The following is a 1,240-nucleotide window of genomic DNA, read 5'->3' on the forward strand; positions in this document are numbered from 1 at the left end:
CAGCTCTTCGCAAGAAGCAGGCTGATAGTGTTGCAGAGCTGGGAGAGCAGATTGACAACCTCCAGCGTGTCAAGCAGAAGCTGGAGAAGGAGAAGAGCGAGTACAAGATGGAGATTGACGACCTCTCCAGCAACATGGAGGCTGTCGCCAAATCTAAGGTTAGTTGCTTGTTGAAGTGAGGGGTTTGCCTTTTATCATGCACAGAAATATGAGCTGTAAGTACAAAGTATTGCAGTAGCTGGGAGAAACGGACAGCTTTCATGTTTTGTTGTTGCAGGGGAACTTGGAGAAAATGTGCAGAACTCTTGAGGACCAGCTGAGTGAGCTCAAAGCCAAAAATGATGAGAATGTTCGCCAGTTGAATGACATTAATGCACATAAGGCAAGACTGCAGACAGAGAATGGTGAGTCACCCTTGATAAAAACTGGTCGGTGGGTGGGTTAATCAGTTTTTATAAATTCATTTATATAATGTCCTTCAGGTGAATTTTCTCGCCAGCTTGAGGAGAAGGAAGCTCTTGTTTCCCAGCTGACCAGGGGCAAGCAGGCCTTCACTCAGCAGATTGAGGAGCTCAAGAGACACATTGAGGAGGAAGTCAAGGTACACATTTCCTATTATTGGGTCTTAAAAGCAGCCGAATGGAGCCCTCCTTTTCGCATGTAGTCATTAAAAAATACATACAATTTATATTGTAACACTATTAAAAAGTCAAAACTCCGTCATCTTTAGGGTCCCACAGTAAAAGTATCCATACAGACATACTGCTATTATTGTTGACTGAAATCTTCTTATGAATTACATTTCAGATAATGAAAAGACAGATAAATGTTACTTGATAACTAACTAAATCAACATGCTACTTCATTGGTAAGTTAAAATGTTTTGTCATGTTCAACAGGCCAAGAATGCTCTGGCCCATGGTGTTCAGTCAGCCCGCCATGACTGCGATCTGCTCAGAGAGCAGTTTGAGGAGGAGCAGGAGGCCAAGGCTGAGCTGCAGCGAGGAATGTCCAAGGCCAACAGCGAGGTGGCTCAGTGGAGAACCAAATATGAGACTGATGCTATCCAGCGCACTGAGGAACTGGAGGAGGCTAAGTACGTAACTACCTGTTCAATGTTTTAATTCGTTTTCCTTAAATTTATTTGTTCAAATTAACAATAGAAATTAACAAATTAATTATTCTTCATTACAGGAAAAAGCTTGCCCAGCGCCTGCAGGACGCTGAGGAATCCATTGAG

General features: G+C 42.9%; 1 protein-coding gene across 1 annotated transcript in view; it reads left to right on the plus strand.

The window, feature by feature from the left end:
* LOC111653723 (uncharacterized) overlaps positions 1-1,240 on the plus strand; it is a 4,991-nt gene that overhangs the window by 1,102 nt on the left and 2,649 nt on the right. Inside the window, exons 2-6 of the mRNA XM_023404390.1 lie at positions 4-158; positions 278-404; positions 483-601; positions 900-1,096; positions 1,195-1,237. Coding sequence (XP_023260158.1) covers positions 4-158; positions 278-404; positions 483-601; positions 900-1,096; positions 1,195-1,237 — 641 coding nt within the window. The remainder of the gene's footprint in view (positions 1-3; positions 159-277; positions 405-482; positions 602-899; positions 1,097-1,194; positions 1,238-1,240) is intronic.

The sequence above is a fragment of the Seriola lalandi genome, unplaced genomic scaffold, assembly GCF_002814215.2.
Source record: "Seriola lalandi dorsalis isolate HSWRI2012SDOR001 ecotype SW California unplaced genomic scaffold, Sedor1 jcf7180002054240, whole genome shotgun sequence".
Taxonomy (NCBI): domain Eukaryota; kingdom Metazoa; phylum Chordata; class Actinopteri; order Carangiformes; family Carangidae; genus Seriola; species Seriola lalandi.